Below are 18,067 nucleotides of genomic sequence, written 5' to 3'. Positions count from 1 at the left end.
AAAAATTAGCCAGGCGTGGTGGTTTGCACCTGAGGACTTGCTTGAGCAAAGGAGGTTGAAACCAGCCTGGGCAACAAAATGAGACCTCCTCTCTACAAAAATTAAAAATTGGCCAGGACGTGGTGGCCCATGCCTGTAATCCCAGCTACTTAGGAGGCTGAAACAGGAGAATTGCTTGAACCTGGGAAGCGGAGGCTGCAGTGAGCTGAGACTGCACCACTGCACTCCAGCCAAGGCAAAAAGAGCAAGACTCTGTCTCAAAAAAAAAAAAAAAAAAAAAAAAAATAGGGTCAAAACCTTTGAACATGCCTACAGACTGACATTCTAGAGATTTTCTTGTAGAACCACATCTAGAATTCATAGTTCATGAATTTTCATTTTGCTTTCTTAAAAATTTTATTTTTAGACAGGGTATTACTCTGTTACCCAGACCAGAGTGCAGTTGCATGACCATGGCTCACTGCAGCCTCAGCCTCCCAGGTGCAAATGATCCTCCCACCTCAGCCTCCTGAGTAGCTGAGAATACAGGTGTGTGCCACCATGCCTAGTTAATTAAAAAAATATATTTGTAGAGATGTGGTCCAACTATGCTGCCCAGGCTGGTTTCCAACACCTGTGCTCAAGCTAGTCTCCCACTTCAACTTCCCAAAGTGCTAGGATTACAGGTGTGAGCTATGGTACCCAGCCTAGTTTCAATTTCTTTAAAGCAGAGAGAAAACATAAAAACACCTGTGAAGCACTCCTGACTACAGATGTTTACAGCTTTTTACTGCCTTTAATCTTTTACACTAAAAATAATTCATATGTATTTAGTTTTAGACCCAAATTTAACTCATTAAACTAATTCTCATTCTACTTGCATTCATATTTCATCAGAATATATAATGTTAAATAAATAATGAACACAAATTTCACAAAGTTTAGGAAAAACAAAATTAACTTTTTGTAAGCAAATAACTGTTGGACCAGAAGTAAGGTGATATAGCAGAGAGCAGTCCAATAGCCATGAGTTTTCCCTCATGTACTTCGTACTATTCATTTATATTTTAACAGGGATGAATGGAGAGTGTGAGTTATCAAAACAAGTTAAAGTGAAGTGAAACTTAATAGATAGCATGATCAACACTCCTAACAACATTACCTAACAAAAATTGTGTATATATTCTATGAGCCAAGCTGAAACTTTACATGCATTAGAAAAACGACATGGAATTGCCTTGTAGATTACATGATGGCTTTTGTGAACACCCTTTTTAACCTTAAAGCATTATTCAATAGTAGGGTATGATAATTTTTAGTTGTCTGTCATGATTAGAACCCAGGACTATCAAAATACTCTTCCTCTGGCTTGACATTGCTACTTAAATATAAGGGGATCTTCCATGGAAATAAAAGGTGTTTAATATATGGTGATCAAAAAATAAGAAATTGGCCCTTCTTCATTTTAGCAGTGTATTTTTGGAACTTAATGACTCTAGAATAATGTTTCCTACTTTTAAGCATATAAATGGAATCATAAAGTTTATATTCATTTTAATAGCTTTACTGAGGTATAACTGACATACAATTATCTGCACAAATTAAAAGTGTATAATTAGATAAAACTTGACATATGTATAAAGTTCTGCAACCACAACCTCAATCGGAACACATCTATTACTCCTAAAAGTTTCTTCATGTCCATTTGTGATCAGTGCCTCATAGAATATCCCTGTCCCCAGACAACAATGGATCTGCCAACACTATAAATTTGTTAGCATTTTCTAGAATATAAATAGAATCATATAGAATGTATTTTATAGTATCTTTCACTCAGCATAGGTATTCTAAAATTCTTCTATGCTGTTGGTTCATTTCTTACCAATAGTACAATTCTTTTATAGGTGAGTAGTATTTTATTCTATGGAAGTATCAAAATTTGTTTATCCAGTTATTAGTTGGTGGATGTTTGGTTTATTTTCCAGACTTTGGCTATTACAAATAAAGCTGCTATAAACACCTGTGTATGTCTTTACATGGACAGATGCTTTCATCTGTCCTGGGTGAATATCTAAGAGTTGGATAGCTAGGTTAGGTCATTTGGAGGATGTATATTTAACTTTGTAAGAAACAAGAACACCATTCTCCAAAGTAGTTGTACCATTTTACATTCTAGCAGCTCCATATATCCTTACCAATATTTAGTATGGTCACACTTTTACACATTCTAATAGCTGTGCAGTTTTTGTTATATGGGTTGATGTTTGTGTTCTTGGATATGGATATTTAATTGCTCCAGAACGACTTGTCAAAAAGACTGCTTTTTTCCTCCATAAAATAGTCTCTGAAACATTGCTGAAAAATCAATTTAGATCTATTTCTGGACTTTCCCTTCTGTTCCATTGACTATTTGTCTATCATTACACCAATGCCACGTTGTCTGGATTACCATAGCTTTGTAATAAGTCTTCAAATCATGTAAAGGTCCTCTGATTTGGTTTTTAAAATCCATGTTGGTTTTGCTATTCTAGTTCAGTGCTTTTCCATATAAATATTAGAATCAACTCGTTGACTTTAAAAAAAATTCTGAAATTCTGACTGAATTAAACTATAGATTATTTTGAGTAGAATTTATATTTAACAATACAGAATCTTCTAATCCATGAACATGATATATCTCCCATTTGGGTCCCCTTAAATTTTTTCAACAATGTTTTGTAGTGTTCAGTGTATACATCTTTGGTCTGGTTTATCCCAAAGTAAATACTTTGTCATACTTTTTGATGGTATTGGAAATTGTATGTTTAATTTCTGGTTGTTTCTTGCTAATGTAGAAAAATACATTTCAGTTTAAAATTTTTATTCTGTATGCGACAATCTTGCTATGTCACTTAGTTCTAACAGCTTTTTTTTTTTTTTTTTTTTTTTGAGACAGAGTCTTGCTCTGTCACCCAGACTGGAGTGCAGGGGCATGATCTCAGCTCATTGCAACCTCCACCTCCCGGGTTCTTCTGCCTCAGCCTCCCAAGTAGCTGGGATTACAGACGTGTGCCACCATGCCCAGCTAATTTTTGTATTTTTAGTAGAGACGAGGTTTTGCCATGTTGGCCAGACTGGTCTCGAACTCTTGACCTCAAATGATCCACCAGCTTTGGCCTCCCAAAGTGCTGGGATTACAGGCATGATCCACCGTGCCTAGCCAGTTCTAATAGCTTTTTGAAGATTACATCAGATTTTGCATGAAGATGATCATGGTTTTGATAATAGAGACATTTTTACTTCCTTCTTTCTAAATCTGGATGTTTTTCATGCTTTGTTAGCACTAGCTAGAACCCTCAAAACAATGTTGAATAGAAGTGGAAAGAGTGAATATCCTTGATTTTCTGTTTCTCATCTTAGGCAAAAGCATTCAATCTTTCACCATTAGGTATGATGTTAGCTGTATATTCCTGGTGGATGTTCTTTATTGACTCGAAGAAGTTCCCTTCTACTCCGACTATTCTGAGGGCTTTTTTTTTTTTTTTTTTGACAGTTTCACCCTGTTGCCTAGGCTGGAGTGTGGTGGCATGATCTTGGCTCACTGCAACTTCTGCCTCCCCGGTTCAAGAGATTCTGCTGCCTCAGCCTCCGAAGTAGCTGAAATTACAGGTGCCCACCACCATGCCCTGCTATTTTGTGTATTATTAGTAGAGATGAGGTTTTGTAATGTTGGCCAGGCTGGTCTCAAACTCCTGACCTCAAGTGATCCTCCCACCTCAGCCTCCGCAAAGTGGTGGGATTACAGGTGTGAGCCACTGCACCTGGCCTCCAAGGACTTTTGTGTGTGTGTGTGTGTGTTTGTGAGACAAAGTCTTGCTCTGTTGCCCAGGCTGGAGTGCAGTGGCACATCTTGGCTCACTGCAACCTCTGTCTCCTTGGTTCAAGTGATTCTCCTGGCTCAGCCGTCTCCTGGCACAGGTGTGTGCCATCATGCCCAGCTAATTTTTTTGTATTTTTAGTAGAGACAGGGTTGCCTCTGCCTCCCAACAATCCCTATTGGGACTGCACGCAGGAGCCACCATGCCCAGCCTCTGAGGGCTTTTAACAGAAGTAGATATCTGGTTTTTTCAAAAGCTTTTAGGATAATCATGTGATTTTCTTTTTAGTCTTAATACATTTAATTACATTGATAGATTTTAAAATGTTAAACCAATTCTACACTCCTAGTCATGATGAATTATTCTTTTAATATATTGTTCGGTTTGATTTGCTAAAATTATTTGAAGAATTTTTACATCTGTGTTTATGAGGGATATTGGTCTTTTCTTGCAATACTTTGTTTTGGTATGAAGGTAATACACACCTCATGAAATAAGATAGGTATATCTCTCCCTCTTCAATTTTTTGGGACAGTTGGTATACAACTGGTATTATATCTTTCTGAAATCTGTGTTAAAATTCAACACTGCCAAGTGCAGTGGCTAATCCCAGCACTTTGGGAGACTGAGGTGGGAGGACTTGCTTGAGCGCAGGAGGTTGAAACCAGTCTGGGCAACAAAATGAGACCTCCTCTCTATAAAAATTAAAAATTAGCCAGGCGTGGTGGTTTGCACCTGAGGACTTGCTTGAGCAAAGGAGGTTGAAACCAGCCTGGGCAACAAAATGAGACCTCCTCTCTACAAAAATTAAAAATTGGCCAGGCATGGTGGTTTGCACCTGTCATCCTAGCCGCTCAGGAGGCTGAGGTGAGAGGATCACTTGAACCCAGGAGTTTGAGCTTGCATTGAGACATGATTGTGCCATTGCACTATAGCCTGGGTGACAGAGTAAGACCTTGTCTCAAAACAAACAAACAAACAAACAGAATTAAACACTGAAGCAATTCAGCCTTTGAGGTTTCTTTGTAGCAAGGGTTTTAACTACAAATTCAATTTCTTTAATAATCTAAACAGCCTTTTTCTATTTGTTCTTGAGTATGATTTAGTACTTTGTGTCTTTTAATAAATTTGTCCATTTCATAAAGGTTGTCAAATATATTGTAATAATATTGACAGGAGAGACCAGAACATCTATTCTAGAGCTAATTTTACCCTACTAATGAGACAAAATTCCTTATCATACTCTATTTGAAACCTCATGAATTACTAGTCAGGTTATCCACTCTGACTAGTAGGATAGGAATGGTTACAGGTCCTCATGTGTGCACTGAGGACTGTCCTCTACAATCTTTTTGGGTGGTTCTTTTCCTGGTCTTCCTTAATTTCTTCACAAAAATCCACTGATTCATACTCAGCTGAAGACTTGGTGGGATTCTGCAAATGTCCTGAGTTCTCTCTCTATTCAGCTATTTCTTCTCTGGTACTTTTAACTTACAAACACTAGCTGTCTTAGACTCCTTGAACTTCCAGCTGCAACTCCTCATTAAAAGAGATTGCAAGGCTCTACTTGAGTTCCTTTTTTTTCTTTTTGAGATAGAGTCTCACTTAGTCACCCTGGCTAGAGTGCAGTGGTGCAATTTTTGCTCACTACCACCTCTGCTTCCTGGGTTCAAGTAATTCTCATGCCTCAGCCACCCAAGGAGCTGGGGTTACAGGCGCATAACCACCCTGCCAGGCTTTTTTTGTATTTTTAGTAGAGACAGGGTTTCACCATGTTGGCCAGGCTGGTCTTGAACTCCTGACCTCAAAGGATCCACCTGCCTCAGCCTCCCAAAGTGCTGGTATTACAGGCGTGACCCACTGTGCCTGGCCTTAGTTACCCTTCTTCTGTTGCCTGGAAATTATCTCCAAGGAGTTAGCTGGGGTAATCATCAGGTTTATCTTATTTATTTCCTGTCTCACAGGGATCACTGATCATTGCCTATGAAGAAATAAACTTTGTGGACAAGGTATTTTTTTTTAATACTGAGGCTATCAGAAGTTTTAAATCATCATTACTACTGTACAATCCTCTGACAAGAGGAAAGTGACATCATGTAGAAAATAAGAGCCACGTGTGTTTGGTTTTAGCTATGTTTTGACATTTTGAACATTTATACTAACCACAGTATATTTTTTTTTTGAGGGGGGGAAGATTAAAGAACCCTATGTATACTCTCTGAGAACTATATTTTATCCTTCATCACATTTTAGAAGTAAAATGTCCCTCTTTTCCTGGAGAACTGAAGATAACTTATTATTACTATAGTATTCAAAGAGAAAAACAATGGATGATGAGATTAAAGGGATAAAGCATTTTACTCTACTTGCTTTTTATAATCAAATATGGTATAATTTTATTATCCCTATTAAATTTCATCACTCAACTCATATTTAGAGTCTACTAACATTAAAAAAAATTTTGATTTGACCTTCAACTTACCTAGTATGTATTAAGGTGTTTTATTATTTGCATTTGAATTATATGCAAATATAGCTTTATCTAAATCACTGTTAGTTTACTTAAGCAAAGGTAGGGTAAACACTGAGGCGTACCCCTAGAAATCGATTTATTTATCAACAGACTTTTTGAGACTGCTTCAATAACATACAAAATACCTCTAATTGTCTTATAGCCAATCTTTATTATTCTATAATCCATGTAATGACAGATGTTCTCAAATATACTATGCATCCACTGCTTATTGGTCTGCCATAATAGGTACTTAGGTACTATATAAATACCTCTTGAAGTGAATTCAAATGAACAATAATCACACAAAAGAGAAAAGATTTTCTTGCCCCACAACTTACAGCCACGCAGCAGCTTACAGTTTTACCACTTCCTCTTCTAGGTGGGGAAAAATGATTCCTTTAATAATCTATACTAAGCTGTGATCCAACTTTTAAGTTTACTGATTTGTAGAATCAATCTTTTTTAAAAAATTGTGGTAAACTATACATATGACAAAGATTTCCATTTTAAGTACGCAATTCATTGGCACTAAATACATTCGCAGTATGGTGCAACTATCACCACTATCCATTTCCAGAACTTTTTCATCATCCCAAACAGAAGCTCTCTGTACTTATAACACAATAATGCCTCATTCCTCCCTACCCCACTCCCAGGTAACCACTATCCTACTGTGTGTCTCTATGAATTTGCCTATTCTAGGTACTTCTTGTAAGTAGAATTCTTCTAAGAAAATCTAATAATCGTCTGATGTGTCTGGCTTATTTTACTTAACATAGTATTTTCAAAATTCATTCATGTTGTAGCATGTATCAAAATTTCATTTAAGGCTAAATAATACTCCATTGTATATATACGTGAAATTTTGTTTATCTGTTGATGAATATTTGATTTGCTTCTATCTTAGCTATTGTGAATAATGCTGCTGTGGACACTGGTGTACAATGATCTGAGTCCCTGCTTTCAGTTATTTTGGGTAATATACCTAGAAGCAGAACTGCTAGATCGTATGGTAATAGTTCTATGTTTAACATCTTGAGGAACCACCAAATTGTCTTCTACATTCCCATTTTACATTGCCACCAGCAATACACAAGTGTTTCCAATTTCTCCACATCTTCACCAATACTTGTTAATTTCCATGTTTTAAAACAATTGTCATTCTGATGGGTGTGAAGTGGTATCTAATTTTGGTTTTGATCTGCACTTCTTGACTGGTTATGTTGAGCATCTTTTCACGTGTTTACTGGCCATCTGCATATCTTCTTCAAATAAATGTTTATTAAATTCCTTTGATCATTATTGAATTATGTTGTTAGTTTGCTTATTGTTGAGTTGTTACTGCATTAAATATTCTGAATATGAATCCTTTATCAGATATATTATTTGCAAATATTAACTCCCATTCTACTAGTTGTCTTTTCACATTCTTGATAGTGTCCTTTGATGCACAAAAGTTGTTAATTTTGATGATGTTTAACTTATCTATTTTTTCCATTTGTTGCTTGTACTTTGGAGTCTTTTTTTTTTTTTTTTTTAAGTGAAGATTATTTTGATATCATCAGCATCTGCTGCAAACCTAAACCACTTTTAGGACTATTCTTTTCTCTTTTGTCTCTACCAAACTTTTAGCATCATTCCCTGGTTCTAAATACATTTTCCACCTTCTTTTTACATGTCCTTTACAGATTTGAGCTTTTTTTTTTTAAGTTTTAAAACTTTTATAAGTTTAATGTTGTCACTGTATGTTTACATATTCATTGGTACAATTTACATCGAGTTTTTTACTTATCCATTTTTGCAAAGATATGTACACAAAGATACATATTCAATAACTGAGAAACAAGTGAAACTTCTGATCTATACTTTCAGGTTTGTTCGATCATGATACTTCTGATAAGGATCATGGACACACCAGTTTCGCCTCTTCCAGAAGGACGTCGTCATTTTATCTTAAGAGTTTACTCTGGGTTTTATTGCAGAATACAAATTCCCTCAATCGCTTTTTTCTTGCAGGTGTCTTTTTCCATAATTTTTTCTTATAACCAGCCCTTCTCTTCCAAAGGCCACAATGAAGTCTAAGAAACCCATAGATGACAGCTTTCACAATCTTTCTCTTGCCTTTTCGTATACTGACGTATGTTAGAGATCTGACTGGCAGCTTCAAGATACTTGGAAGCAAAGGGACCACTCTATTAAGGATCACTGAAGTATGCCCATATGTCAGGTTTCTCTCAGATGTGGTAAGTCTGGGAGTGGAGGAAGCAACTGGTATCTGAATATGACTAAAACGTCCAGTGGACAATGCAGAAATAAGAGAAGCATTTTTGACACTGTTTCGGTAGGCTGAAGATGCCAAAATATTTAGAAGCCATAAGATTACTGAAGCTGCTCTCACTGCACCGGCAAAGGCAGAGGCAGCCATCTTGTCATCCTCCAAATTTGAGCTCTTATTAAAGAGTTTTCTGCGTGCTCTGCAATTTTTTTTAAAAGATCCCTCCACATTCTCTCTTTAATTAAGATCATTTGTGACTATAAAGTCCAAATAGCATTTTTTTTATGGCATTCAATCTCCCTAAGCTTTCTTTACTTCCAAAGTCTGATTCGTTGGAATCATATTTATTTTATTTTACTTATTTTCTTTTTTTTGAGGCGGAGTCTCGCTCTGTCGCCCAGCCTGGAGTGCAGTGGCGCAATCTCGGCTCACTGCAAGCTCCGCCTCCCGGGTTCACGCCATTCTCCTGCCTCAGTCTCCCGAGTAGCTGGGACTACAGGCACCTGCCACCATGCCCGGCTAATTTTTTGTATTTTAAGTAGAGATGGGGTTTCACCATGTTAGCCAGGATGGTCTCAATCTCCTGACCTTGTGATCCACCTGCCTCTGCCTCCCAAAGTGCTGGGATTACAGACGTGAACCACTGTGCCTGGCCCTTTGGAATCATATTTATCTTTTTAAAAAGTTTTAAGATTTGTCTCTTAAACTCTGGAGAACTTACTTAAGTGCTGCCAGTCTGATCTTTCATGACTAAGAACTCTGAGACCAAGTGTTAACTTCTCCCAGTGATTCTCAAGACTACTGAGACCAATGCTTTAATATTATTCAAAGGGCTTGAGTAGCACTTTTCCCAGTTACTTCTTTTACCCTTTGGAAAATAAAACTGTTAATAAGGAAAAAACTAAATGGTAGATTTAGACAAATTAGGCTTCTAGCAGCTATCTGGCACTTCATTATTACCACTATTTCTTGCCAGTATCTCAATTTGTGAATTATCAAGAATATAGCATTTCCTTCCAATGTCACCATTTGTTACCAATGTAACCATCACCTTTGCAGATATATTATGATATTATTTCTACGGATCATCCTTTAATCTTTACCCAGGTGATCTCATAAATTTCCAGGTCAATTTTTATGTTATTCTAGGCAGACAGCAGTTATTAGATATAAAATTGATGAATATATTCAAAATATGTTAGAACTATGGAATTAGAATCAGAATGAACTTCTGGGATGATTAAGACAGTACCTTCATTGTATACATTAAACCATCAAGTGACATGGCCAAGGCACAGGAAGACACACTGAAGGCTTTTTTCCTCTGTCATGGATTTTCAAAGAGGTATAAACAGTAAATAAGCAATCAAAGTAAATAAGCATTTAAGTAAATAAGCATTTCCATAATTTAGAATGGAAGAAAATACATTCTTGGTAGAAAGAAAAAACTGTAATTGTTGAGATGAAATTCCATTTTATCACCTTCAACTATAACAAACAATATTTAAAAAACAATATTGTTAATAAAGAAATATAAATGTAATATATCAAAATTTACTCATAATTTATTAAACAAACATCAAATGGACTTAGACTCTGAAGAGACTTAAAAAAGTGATGAATGTGCTTTTCATCCATTTATTGTGGTCATAGTAACAGGTTAGGTATCCATCTGTAAAAACTCACAGAAATTACAGTAAAAAGGATAACTCTTACTACAGGTAAATTAAATCTCAAACACCTAAACTTTAAAAAATAAATGTTGGGCTGGGCATAGTGGCTCATGCCTGTAATCCTAGCACTTTGGGAGGCTGAGGCGACCAGATCACTTGAGGTCAGGAGTTCGTGACCAGCCTGGCCAACATGGTGAAACCCTGTCTCTACTAAAAATAGTAGAGGGCATGGTGGCAGGCACCTATAACCCCAGCTACTTGGGAGGCTGAGGCAGGAGAATTGCTTGAACCCGGGAAGGAGAGGTTGCAGTGAGCCAAGATCATGCCATTACACTCCAGCCTGGGCGAAGAGAGGGAAACTCCATCTCAAAAAAATAAAAATAAATAAATACATATTTCACTAAGAAAGAAGTTAATATATATTGAAGGAAATATTGAAAATACTGAGAGAAGTCAATTGACATTGAGGCAATTTTGTTGCACAATTCTCAAGGATATTTACACAAAAATTTAGGATTTAATTTATATATTTCTAAACATATATACACAGATCAGAAATAAACAAACAAAAAACCCCCAGGTTCTTTAGAAAAAGGAAAGGTAACTCACTGTCTCATTTCCAAAAAGTATGTCAACATAAGGCATAACTTTCATCAATGATTCCTTGTAGAACTGGCTAATAAATGGTGCAGACAGATTCAAAGTGAAAATCCTGTTGTTTTCAGAAGCATGGTGAGCCACTTTTAATACTGACTCTGGAGAAACTGTAAGAAAAAAGCCCTGAATGAAGAAAAAAGGAGGGAAAATTAGAAATACCATCTCCACAGTCACTCCTAGAATAAAAGAAACGTAAACAAAATACAAAAGTATATAAAATACAATTATAAAATGCAAGGCAGAAAATAGCAACATTTGACTGGAAGGGTATTTGATCATATGAGTACCATATGCTTGATACATGCCATTACTTCAGAGAATAAAGCATTACTTATTTCATACTACGTTTATATGCTCAATACTAAAGAATTCTGGAAATTCATGAAATAAAAAATATTTGAAAGGTCTCACTCAAGACAATAATTACATTTGAATTAGGGAAACTGTACTATGAAGGCAAACTGAATCCTTTTAGCTTCTTACAAACAGTTCGGAATATATATTTTTTGAGATAAGGTTTCACTATATTGTCCAGGCTGGTCCTGAACTCCTGGGATAAAGCAATCCTCCTACCTCAGCCCTCCAAGTAGCTGGGATTACAGGTGCATACCACTGAGCCTGGCTAAGTTTGTATTCTTATAAGTGACTTAAAAATAATCTGTTTATTAAGATCACAACTTCTGGCCAGGCACAATGAATCACACCTGGAATTCCAGTGCTTTGGGAGGCCAAGGTGGGCTGATCACTTGAGTCCAGGAGTTCCAAACCAGCCTGGGCAACATGGCGGAACTCTGTTTCTACAAAAATTTCAAAAATTAGCTGAGTGTGTTGGTCTGTGCCTGCGGTCCCAGCTACTCATGCGACTGAGATGGGAGGATTGCTATAGCCCAGGAAGTGGAGGTTGAAGTGAGCCGAGATCATACCACTGTACTCCAGACTGGGAGACACAGGGAGACCTTGTCTCAAAATAAATAAATACATAAATCATAACTTGTTATGTTAAGAAATATCTAAGTTGATTTTTGAGGAAGATTCTGATTTAGAATTTTCAAATAATGAGAAAAGGATTCAGTAATGCAAAATAAAAATATTTAATTAAAATTTCATGTCAGGAAAGCTGCATTTAAAATGCTATTTATCTACAGCTTTAATATTAATGAAAGTCTTATTAAAACACATTTATGCTTTCTAGATGAAAGTATAAGCAAAGACATACATGTATATATAGGAAATTAGTTTGGATGGTGCACAAACAAGTAAAGGAATACACAAAGGGCAATAATAAAATACTTGAAAAGGTCAGCAAAGTTAAGAATACAAAGGGCCTTGGGTGGCAGGGTAGGAATCTATTTGGTAGGCAATGTGCGAGGCGGGTAGGGATGGATCATGAGTAATGAATATTTCCTTGAAAGGAAGAAATAACAAGCTTATGGGAAAATATAAAGCAAAGTTTACCTGGGCAGCAACAATTCAGCAACGGTTAATAAATGTCTACATTTGGCTGTGTAAAAGAAAACCATACTAGGAGTACTACATACAGGACTTGGCAATTGTTTAAGATGTGGAAGGCAAAGAAGAAAAGAGTAAACAGATGACTGAGATTTTTGAATTTGGTTCTACCATTAATAAAAGTGGAAAATTCCAGAATAAGATCTGGCTTAGATGGTAAAGAGTGTTTAGTTGTGGTCGTACTGCAGTTGAGGTTCTAAGGGATCTCTAAGTATCTACCAGAAAGTTGGACTTAGAGTAAAGGCCATGAAGAAGGTGAGGTCAAAGAGGTGTTGTGATTCCCAAGGCAGAGAACACAGAACAAAAGAGGACGAAGGAAAGAATGGAGAATAAAAATTAGAGGAAATAAAAAAGGAAAAGGAGAAAACAAGAGGAGGCCAAATGAGGAGAGTAGAAGTGATGGTGGAGAAACTGAACAAAGGAAATTTTAAGAAGGTGCTATGGGGAAGGAGAGAAAGAAAGGAATGAGTAAAAGTTGTAAGATTTGATGATTAACAGAAAGCACTTAGTATGATGGTAAAAGTAGTTGTTAAAAAAAGGAATGGTGAGAAAGTAAGGTAAGAATAATTATTTTCAAAGCTTCATCAGTAATGATAATAAAACCATTTGAAATGTAATGAGTAATTACTGTGTCCCAGGCACTATACTACATAGCAACTCAGTTATTGTTTTTTCCTTACATCAAACCTATGAGGTGGACACTTATTAGTTTCTTTTGATAAATAAAGCAAGATAGAGAAGTTAAGAGATGTTTCCTAGGACACACAGCTTACATGTGATGAAGCCTGGATTCATATGACTCCAGATATGCTGCTAGTTTGAGCAGATAATAAGAGGAGGAAAAGGCACAAACGCTTTTTTGCGGGGTAGGGTGGGCAGGGAAAGGAGGGAATAAGAGATTTGTTTTTAAGGGCAGGGAAAGGTGGGAAGATTTTGCTTTTCAAAGAAAAGGATCTATTGGAGAAACAGAAGAATGAAGAGGCAAGGGAGGGAGGATAATTGGAGCTAAGAACTAGAGTAAGTGGGAGCACTGGAAAGTAGAAGGGGAGAAGAACTGGCTTGTAAATGGAAGAAATAACCTTGAAAATATAAAATAAACTTCTTTTAAAAGTTACAAAAATGCAGGCCGGGCGCGGTGGCTCAAGCCTGTAATCCCAGCACTTTGGGAGGCCGAGACGGGCGGATCACGAGGTCAGGAGATCGAGACCATCCTGGCTAACACGGTGAAACTCCGTCTCAACTAAAAAATACAAAAAAACTAGCCGGGCGAGGTGGCGGGCGCCTGTAGTCCCAGCTACTCGGGAGGCTGAGGCAGGAGAATGGCGTAAACCCTGGAGGCGGAGCTTGCAGTGAGCTGAGATCCGGCCACTGCACTCCAGCCCGGGCGACAGAGCAAGACTCCGTCTCAAAAAAAAAAAAAAAAAAAAGTTACAAAAATGCTGAGATATTCACTTATAACTGAGGGACTAACGATTTCCATAATGCAAACTTTAGAAAGAAAAAAAAACTCTTTTAAAATATTACTTTCAAATTTCAAAGAGACTACAATAAGACTAAAAAAATTAATTTTGTAGCAGGAGCCATGTGTATTGGGATCCATCTTTGAAGGAAGGGTTTATTGCCCTCATATATTCTGAGACATTAAGAGAGAATCGTCTACTATAATTGTGTCAGGGCCTAGAATACAATATTCCAAAATATGGCCCCCTAGCAATTGAGAAAACCGCAGAAGCAAGGTCACTCTGACCTTCTCCCACCTTTCTGTGTGAAAGCCAGCCATAAAACCCTATTCCAAAGGGGTCCTGCCCTATACCTGGTGGCCAAGAATAATCTAACAGACAGGACTTGCTGGCTTCTATCTCCTCCAACCCTAAGTTTGTTACCATTAGATCATATCCCTTTTGTCTAATCATGTTTCTCTACAACTATCCATGTCTTTCATCAGACTTCGCATAAAAATACAGTTTTTGCTGTTCTTTGGGTCTTAATTTCTGAAGGTTCCTGTGTCATATAAAACTTTGTTAAATAAATTTATTATGCTTTTCTCTTGTTAATCTCTTTCGTTACAGAGGGTTCAGTCATGACCGTTGCGATGGATGAGGAAAATATGTTACTTTTTCTCCCCTACAACTGCCTCTTATCACTTTAAAGTACTGCTAGTGAAATTCTAAATGTTTTAGTATGTTTAGTGAAATACAAAATGTTTTTGTATACTAACAATATTTTCTCATCATTTAAAAATTCAATCCATTAATTCTTTATCAATATTCAAGTGTTCTAAGAGGCAACAAATCTTAGTCTATTATTTTTAAATGTTTTTATCTTTCTTTTTTAACCAAGTATCCTATCACTTGCAAACTATGAGCATCCAAGCTGCTGCTGTGCTATTTCTGTCACTTGGAGAATTAAAACGAACAGTTTATACAGCATCTTGTCTCCATAGTAATATGGATGTACTGTCTTGCTTTTTAGTCTTTCATTTAATGAGAAGATTTTAAAACTTTCCCCCTCTATTTCTCCCCTAACTGTTCCAGCATGAAATAAAAACCTCCCATAGCTAGCATTCTGCCAGCTGTGGATTAACCACAGCCAGCCACAGAATGGTCTACATAAATAGTAACCTGGTCAAATAATTAGGCTTCTCACCAACTTCAGACTGAAAATTTGATCTGTGCTAAAATACATCTGATTGTAATTTAAGGTACAGAACACTGTGCCCCGGAGTCTAAATCTGGCCCCAATCCAAATGTATGTATGCTGTGTGTGTGTGTTTTCCTTTAAAATACAACACAAGAGTCTTGTGATATGGATAGTATGATGTCAATTTTGTTCATTTTATAAATATACAAAACCATTAACTTTTAAATAAAAGGCAAATTCACTATTTAAATTTATTCTATTTTTGAATGATCTCTTGTTTTTCTTTAAGTAAATATTTAGTATTTAAACAATTTGGGGTTTGTGCTCTGTTAGACTGCAAAAGACTGTTAAAATTGATGCCATCCATAATTTTTCTTGCTAGATTTATAACCTTTGCTAGGCCACATGTTCCAGACTATAGTATCACCAAAAATAAAAACAGTGCCATTACAATTTTTATCTACATGTAAGGTTTGCAATAAACAAAAGCAAAGTAGATGCTAACACTTAGAGGCTGCATAACATTAATTAGAATTGAGAATGAAGTCGGACTGTTGTGTTCATTCCAACAGAGAACAAAACAACACAAAATGGTAGCAGTAGGATAGATAGGGAAAGACTAAAGTAGAACCAAAGAACCATTTTAGTGGAGCCAGACTTAATGCTTGGAAATCTAAAAAACTTAAATACATTACACAACCACTCTAAGGATTTCTCAGAGTAGTTTAAAAGTGAGGGAATGTTAGAAGCAACATTGTTTAATATACTAAAGGAAAAAATTGTCCTTTTTGCTTTTTTTTTTTTTAAACCAGTGTTGACCTTAATTCAAGGTAATCATTTGGGGTTCTTTACAAGTGTCCTTGCCTAAGAGCACAACCTCTTTTCATTATTTTTATTAACAATTATGTGAGGAATAGGGGTATGTGTATGTGTGTATGTGCATGCACATCTATATACATTTCAGGGATTTATAACTCTTAGAAGTATATGTCTACATTAATTCAAAAGGAAATAAACCTATGTAAAATAACCACGACTATAATTAATCAACTGTGGATACATAGTGATAAAGACAAAAAAAGCTTTTGTTTTTATTGATATATATGGTATATATCAATATATATGATATATATGATATATGTGGTATTATTTTGAAATATTTGAAACAGTGGATTTTAATCTATTTGGGTCCATCTACTTCCTTATTATTATTATTATTATTATTGAGACGGAGTCTCGGTCTGTCGCCCAGGCTGGAGTGCAGTGGCACGATCTCGGCTCACTGCAAGCTCCGCCTCCCGGGTTCACGCCATTCTCCTGCCTCAGCTTCTCGGAGTAGCTGGGACTACAGGCGCCCGCCACCACGCCCGGCTAATTTTTTGTATTTTTAGTAGAGACGGGGTTTCACCGTAGTCTCGATCTCCTGACCTCGTGATCCGCCCGCCTCGGCCTCCCAAAGTTCTGGGATTACAAGCACGAGCCACCGCGCCCTGCCATTTACTTCCGGATTAAATACACATATGCATAAAACTATGCAGTGGCGGTCAGCAACTATACATAATGAGGCTTTACCTAAAAATAATGGGTAGAGCACTGGATTCAACTGAAGGTCAAGAACTTGTAATTTAGTTTCTTTTCTCACAATTACATAATCATATATTCCAGTTCGACAAAAACATCTTTTAAAAATACATAGAAAATTTATGATAGAAGAAAATATCAAACTTCTAGAGTGGGAATAACTTTCAAGCTTACAGAGGAAGCATTATCTAAAGATTTGCTATGGGAAAAGTAAAGGGTTCAGTTGGTACTCCCAGAAAGAAAAAAGCAAACAAATAAACAAAAGATGAGGAAAAACGTGACAAAGGGTTAGTATCTTTAGTCCACAAAGAAATTTAAAAGTAGACTAAAAATTAAACAAACATTAGGACACCAACAGATAAACAAACCATAACATAAAGAAGTATTCCAATGAAAGAGAAATACATAGTAAATAAATATGTAGAGAAATATTCCTCTCTAGTAACTAAGGAAACAACATGGTAACAATGATGAAGAAAGGTTGACGAAACAAATATTAATACTGCTGATGGTACTGCAACTGACAACAGTCTTTCAGGGAATAATTTGAAAATACACAAGATGAACCATATGAGTCAAATTCATACTCTTTGACCCAATAATTATACTTCTGAGAGTCTACCTTAAGAAAGTAATCCAACACATGGGAAAATACACATTCAAAAACTTATCACTGTATTTATTTCATTGAAATCAATGTAAAAAATGACAGAGGAACAGTCAAGAATTGGCAATACACTCTAAAGCTCACTAATGATCACTTAAAATGTGACTAGTGCAAAGAGAGACTTCAATTTTAAATTTAATTTAAATGAAGAAGCTACATGTAGATGATAAGCATACCGTGGCTAGTATGATTGTGAAACTAAATTTTTAATTTCATTAAATGTAAAAATTGAAGCATTTCAAAGTATTTTTCTGCTGGAGCTTTATTGTCTTGGTAGGACTACATTTTGACATTGAAAGTTTAGTGACAGAATTCACTGGTATATATGTAAAATAGGTACATTTCAAAGATGTAGTATGAAAAGAAGAATGTTAAAATCTAATAATTTTTAGATCTAGTACAGTATATAATTTTTACATGTTGAAACAATAAATATTTTAGATATATGAGGTTAAATAAAATACATTATTAATCTTTTTCTTTTTACATTTTTCATGTGGGTCCTGGAAAATTTTAAATTATGTTTCTGTTGAACAGCACCACTCCAGAGAATATTTTGAAGACACTACAAATGATGATGATGATGAAAACTAAGTAGTAAAGTAGAAAATGTTTATGGCACATAAATATTCAATTAAATAGAAGGCATACAAATAGTGGGTACACAGTATGATTATAACCTACATTAAATCAATAGTAAAAAAGATTAGAAGG

At 36.0% G+C, this 18,067-nt stretch overlaps 1 protein-coding gene and 1 pseudogene across 5 annotated transcripts in view; both read right to left on the bottom strand.

Annotated features, from left to right (window-relative positions):
* Window positions 1-18,067, bottom strand: part of ADK (adenosine kinase) — a 620,365-nt gene that overhangs the window by 185,328 nt on the left and 416,970 nt on the right. For 3 of the 4 annotated variants that reach the window (XM_011928446.1, XM_011928455.1, XM_011928464.1), the window contains one exon: window positions 10,909-11,079. The exons of the other annotated variant lie outside the window; for it this stretch is intronic. In XM_011928446.1, the coding sequence (XP_011783836.1) occupies window positions 10,909-11,079 (171 nt within the window). The remainder of the gene's footprint in view (window positions 1-10,908; window positions 11,080-18,067) is intronic. 4 annotated transcript variants of the gene reach the window in all.
* Window positions 7,850-8,976, bottom strand: LOC105502068 (annotated as a pseudogene). The gene has a single exon (XR_001000278.1). The product of XR_001000278.1 is annotated as a 39S ribosomal protein L35, mitochondrial pseudogene (transcript).

This window comes from Colobus angolensis, unplaced genomic scaffold (assembly GCF_000951035.1).
Source record: "Colobus angolensis palliatus isolate OR3802 unplaced genomic scaffold, Cang.pa_1.0 Scaffold12, whole genome shotgun sequence".
NCBI classification, from domain to species: Eukaryota; Metazoa; Chordata; class Mammalia; order Primates; family Cercopithecidae; genus Colobus; species Colobus angolensis.
The sequence above is the reverse complement of the archived record's forward strand: the minus strand, read 5'-3'. Positions and strand labels throughout refer to the sequence as shown.